Source organism: Vanessa tameamea, chromosome 12 (assembly GCF_037043105.1).
Source record: "Vanessa tameamea isolate UH-Manoa-2023 chromosome 12, ilVanTame1 primary haplotype, whole genome shotgun sequence".
Taxonomy (NCBI): domain Eukaryota; kingdom Metazoa; phylum Arthropoda; class Insecta; order Lepidoptera; family Nymphalidae; genus Vanessa; species Vanessa tameamea.
This window is the reverse complement of record NC_087320.1, coordinates 12,157,041-12,163,327: the sequence shown is the minus strand read 5'-3', so window position 1 is coordinate 12,163,327 and position 6,287 is coordinate 12,157,041. Positions and strand designations below refer to the sequence as shown.

The 6,287-nt window shown below is 33.4% G+C and overlaps 1 protein-coding gene across 1 annotated transcript; it reads left to right on the top strand.

Moving 5' to 3' along the window:
• Window positions 1-1,374: 1,374 nt before the first annotated feature.
• LOC113397398 (ERC protein 2-like) lies at window positions 1,375-2,122 on the top strand. Its single transcript, XM_026635718.2, is given in 2 exon segments — window positions 1,375-1,523; window positions 1,525-2,122. Coding segments are annotated over 2 exon segments (747 nt in total).
• Window positions 2,123-6,287: the final 4,165 nt, after the last annotated feature.

Genomic DNA, 6,287 nt, shown 5'->3' with positions numbered 1-6,287 from the left:
GTATTTTAATCAATTAAAGGCTATATTATATTAATCGTGCACATTTAAAATTACATTTTAGTCGAACAAAATTAAACTATATGTTCAAAGTTTTAGAGTTTAAATTGCGTTGCTCGTAATGATTTTAATAGCATGTAAAATGATAGGGCATTGTTTGGTGTATAGAGACGTCGTCTGTCAGGGCGGTTGTCCAGTTGCGATAAGGTTTCGTTTCGTTAATGCTTTCTCGTTTTTTTTTCCTAAGATAATGCGAGTGGGTGGAAGGTAATGGCATTGGAATCAAATATTATGATACTTTTGTTCGATTAAGCACGTTCATATATCGCGGGCAACGAACTTATATTATTGTCTCGAGTGTTACGTGTTCAAAATATATTAAATCATAAAAAATTAAACAACATTTGGCAATCATTTGCAATATGCCAACTTGTTAATTTAGATTGCTAGGGACATCGTATAGATTATATTTTTATTATTTTTTTTTATGGCATATTTTGGCGGACGAGCATATGTGCCTCCTGATGGTAAGTGGTCACCACTGCCCATAGACAAAGGCGCAGTAAGAAATATTAACCATTCCTTACATCGCCAATGCGCCACCAACCTTGGGAACTAAGATTTTATGTCCCTTGTGCCTTTAGTTACAATGGCTCACTCACCCTTCAAACCGCAACATAACAATACTGAGTACTGTTGTTAAGCGGTAGAATATCTGATTAGTGGGTGGTACCTACCCAGACGGGCTTGCACAAAGCCCTACCACCAAGTAATTATTCATGGAATTCATCCTGATTGGTTAAAATCTAAATAAGGCAATGCAAGGTTAAATTTTATCATGCTCAAATAGATTATTCCCTTTCGATTTATTATTAAGAAGAACCGATAACAAATTCAGTAGACACTCTGATATTTATTTAGAGTAGGTACATACATCAAACGCAATGCATACATATATTATTTTTTAAGTTTCATATGCATAATAATTACAAATTAAAATATTAATCCGGTTCCGATGCTCGAAGCGTAAACACAGTTGTAGTGTAGTCCCCAAACTTAATGTAATTAAAAAACATTTACGGATTATCGGACACAGCGAGTATTGAAAAACATAACTATAAGTGCAGCGGTTTTGTGGAAATATTGACTTTGGCGTGATTAACGTGAAAATAGAACATATCACAACAAAGTAAGAAACCAACGGTTACCGGATTGAGGGTAGATTTTTTACACACAGTATTATTAGAAACATCATACGTCATAGCAATACTGTCAGGTTGATATTGTCAATGACATTCATCGAATCGGTGTTGCCAGCTTAAAAATTACCTTTCTACGGCTGCATTCCATTTTACGAAAATAAATTAAAACTTGAACATGGATGATCAATTTCAAATTTTGTTTGATAAAATGAAAATCGAAATGCAGAAACAGACCGTTGAGCTGAAAGAGTCTATAACAAATTCAATTATGGAGAAAACAGAAGAAAAAATAAAACCTAGTATAGATGAAAACAAAGATTTAAAGAAAAATAAATAAACTTGAAAATGAGATTGAGTATTTGAAAAGAGATAAGAAGCAAAAGAACATTATTATTTTTGGACTAAAGGAGGAAGAAGAACCTACGTCTGGTCCAATACAAAAGGTGAAAAAAATATTCAATAAAGACATAAATATAAATATTGAGGCTTTTGAAATAAACAACATTTATCGCATCGGTAAGAGAAAATCAAGTGTAAAGCCGAGACAGGTTATGCTCTCCTTTGTTAATGCATGGAAGAAAAATGAGATAATGAAAGTCCGGAAGAATCTCAAAGATATATATGTCACAGAGGATTATACTAAAGAAGTTTTGGATAAGAGAAAATTGTTACAAACTAGTCTGAAAGAAGAAAGAAATAAAGGAAATTTCGCATATCTGAAATACGACGAACTTGTGGTAAAGGAAAATAATGCAACCAAGGAAAAAAGAAAAAGAGAAATATCTTCATCGCTGCGAGACAATACAAAAGTTAAGAAACAAACCTGGATGCCATCACAAGACAATAGGCGTAATGCTTTAGATGTCATGAGAGGCAGATCCAACTCTCTCTCTTCCTATACGGCGGATAATAATAGGCAATAACAATTAACTATCGGCAACCAGAAAACACAACTACTTAATACAGAAAACCATTTAATTAGAAACCACCAAACTCCCCCAAGCCGACTGGTCCTCGTGGGGGAAAATGACCAAGACCCTCTAAAGATAGAAAATAAAAAAAGAATACGATATAACGATATACATACAAGATCTCAAAGGATTCTCAGAACGGATAGCACTTCTCAATATTAAATTACCTGTAGATGGAGAGGAAGAACAATTATGGTCTATAATTCAGGCGTATTCGTCTACCGAATCAAACAGAAAAGAAGATTTAACAAAAGTCGAAAAATTCTACGAAGATCTACAATCGACCACTGCAAATACACATAAAAACGTAATAGTTATGGGAGACTTTAACGGACAGATTGGCAAACAGAAGAATGGAGAAGAATATACCGTAGGAATTCATAGATTTGGTAATAGAAGTAGTAACGGATCTCGGGTAGTGTCTTTTGCTATTGTAAATAAATTAAGCATCCTAAAGTTTTTATAAAAAGAAAATAACAAAGAAATGGACTTGGATCTCTCCTATTGGCCGGTATAAAAGCTTTTAAGGATCTATCTGTCATAAACGATTTCAATTTCAACTCAGATCATAGAATGGTTCGAGCAAAATTATCAGGGTGCTAAAAGAGCACGAAAATTCCACAATAGTTTTAAAGCCATTAAATGCACCGGTGATACTGATTTACTTCTGAACAACCTCGACATATCCTTGAAAAGTGGGGAAAAAGGAAACGAATGTGTATCGACTCAAGAAAAATACACCAATCTACTCCAACAATTAAAGTTAGAAACTAAAAAAGTAAATATGATTAGTAGAATAGAGATATCATCGAGAAGCAAGCAATTATTACAAGAACGGAAAGAACTTATACAACAAGGAAATAATAATAATAATAATTCTCAAAAGATAGCAGAAATAAGTAAGGAAATTAATAAACTCAGGAAAGAATGAAAAGCAAAAAGGTTAACAACATTAAGAAAACATATAGAAAAAACAGGAGGAATAAAGAAGGCAATAAAATAATTAAACTACAAAAAGGACTGGATTCCAAATATGAAAAATAAAGACAGGGGAAAGACCAGTAAAAGATTAGAAATACTGGGAATTGCAACGGACTACTACAAAGTTATAGAGGAATATAACTCAGCAAATAAAGAGGAAATTGAGCCAATTCTAAAGGAAGAAACAATAAAATCTATCGAATCCCAAAAACTAGATAAGGCACCTGGATCAGATTTAATAACAAACGAGCTATTAAAAATTACTTTACCAGTGATGGCCCATGGATAGACTTACAGATTTGTTCAATGAAATCCTCGAAACGGAAACCATCCCGGAAGATTGGACCAAATCAACAATCATACTGCAGCATAAGAAGGGAGACAAGGGCGATATAGGAAACTACAGGCCGATCAGTTTAATGTCCAATATTTATAAAATATTTTCGAAAATCGTACTAAACAGAATCACCAATACATTGGATGAAAACCAACCTAAGGAACAAGCTGGTTTCCGAAGTAAATTCTCTACTATAGATCACATCCACACTCTCAGACAAATTCTACAAAAATATAGTGAATACAATAAAACATATTACATAGGGTTTGTAGACTTCAACAAAGCGTTCGATACATTGGAACATAACTATATATGGGACGCTCTGAACAGGCAAGGGGTTCAAGAAAAATACATACGAATAATTAAAAATGTATACACAGCGAGTACAGCAAAAGTTAAACTTGAATCTGCGGGTAGTGAGTTTCCTATTAAAAGAGGTGGACGCCAAGGAGATCCGATATCACCTAAAATATTTTCAGCGGTGCTGGAAATAATTTTCAGAAATCTGAACTGGACCAAAAATGGCCTCAATATAAATGGCAAAAATCTCAGCCACCTACGCTTCGCAGACGATTTGATTGTATTTTCAGAGGACGCAAGAACTCTGAAAATAATGTTACAGCAATTATACGACGAAAGCGCAAGGGCCGGCCTGACAATGAACATAACGAAAACCAAAATTATGACGAATTCCCAACAGGCAGTACCCAACGAACTGATTTTTAGTAAATAACGAACATATAGAATATGTAAATGAATATATATACTTGGGTCAACTTATATCTATAGATGGCAGCATGAATAAAGAAATAGAATGAAGAATAACTAATACTTAGAAAAAGTTTTGGTCTCTTAAGGAAATATTTAAGGATAAAGATATGCCAATGACAGCAAAGAAGAAAGTATACGAAATATGTATTATACCATGCTCACTATACGTGTGCCAGACATGGGCGTTAACAGATTTACAAGAAAATAAATTAAAAGTCTGCCAAAATTCGATGGAAAGAAGCATCTTGGGTATAAAAAGGAGGGATAGAGTAAAACTAGAAATAATTAAGAAAAAGACCAAATTTAAAAATGCACACACAACCTACAGACAGTTCAAATGGCGTTGGACGGGGCATATGTCGAGAGAAAATATAGAAAAATGGAGTAAATTAGTAACAGAATGGTATCCAAGAGATGGAAAAAGAAGTAGAGGCAGACAAAACAAAAGATAGGAAGATGACTTGCGAAAAATAGCTGGCCCAATATGGAGCCGATTAGCAAGAGACAGGAATACGTGGAAATCTTTAGAGGAGGCCTTTGTCGATAGACAAGCTGTTCCACTAAAGAAACCAGTTGCCGATCACTTTAATACAAATTAGAATTAGAATATATATTTAGTTTTTAACAAGAAGGCATGTATCAATTTATTGTAAAAAGAAGCAGCATTAAGGGCTATTTTATTTTATTTATTTTTATTTATTAAAATATTAATAGTTTTAGGTAATATACTTACAGGAATCCTCTTACACTTATTAATCCTGGGCTTCAGCCACGATGACAAATTACAATGAAACTATCACACAAAATATATTACAATGTAAAAATAACACTGGTCCTAAATTACGGGACCAACATGTATGATTTTTAAAACAAGGGAATATATAATAATTCCTAAACAGAATAAACTCAATCATTATTTGCTGATCCGACCCGGGATGCTAATTCGGAACCTCGGGATTTGTCGTCATATCAGCCACATCGTCATACACATTCGAACGTAATTATTGACATCCCCTAATGCATCCCAAACATTTATTAAAAATCTATAATGTAAATATGTTGTGCATGTCAAGAAGAGGATTATATATAAATAATCTAATTTCTTGTATTATAATCTACATTTCCCACACTGTAGAATAATTGTGAAACCAAAATGGAAGCGTTATTCATTAAAAGAACGCTAGAATGTAACAACATGATCAACCGTCTCGTTCTAACAATCGCAAAAACATCACAATTTAGTATTTGCCGTAGGTATTACTTATTGCATTCAAACAAAAAAAAAGCAATAATTGTAACCCTTCGCCACTGCCCCTATCATGATCATTGGCTCATAACGAGTGCTTCCGTTGGTGTGCGAATGAGATGACAGTATATGTTTATTTGAGAATAGACAGAGATAGATTACAGCACTCAACAACTTAATTGAATACGGAGTGGTTAGGGGAATGTATTGTCGATAGATTTTTATCGATTAAGGGGATTACGTGTACTTCGAACCCTAAGCTTTAAACTTCACTATCTTCAAGTCGAGCAATCAATTTAAATAAAATAATTTATAATGCTTTTATACCGTTATATACTTACATGTTAAGGTAGCTAAAATGTTTTTTTTATCACTCTTAAAGGCAAGATCGTTTAAACGATAAGGATTTCTGTATTTATAACAAAAACCAGTACAAACATGTTAAGACATAACGAAATTAAAATATTTTCTAACTTTAATAAGTACACTATATGTATATATAAGTACACTATATATATACATTATTCAATGGTGATAATCAAGTAGTTGCAAATAACGAAACGACTTAACAATCTCTACATCGTTTACTGAGTCAACAAATTATCGACACAACTAATCATTTCACATCACTACCATCATCTGTTACCACGTTATCTGTCTCGTCTGAAGCATTAACACGTCCAACCTCATTAAAATACCCTCTATTATAAACTGTCGCAGCCACACAACCTTAAACTCTATCGCTTTGATATAAGAACTCCTTGCTGATAGTGTTTTAAGCA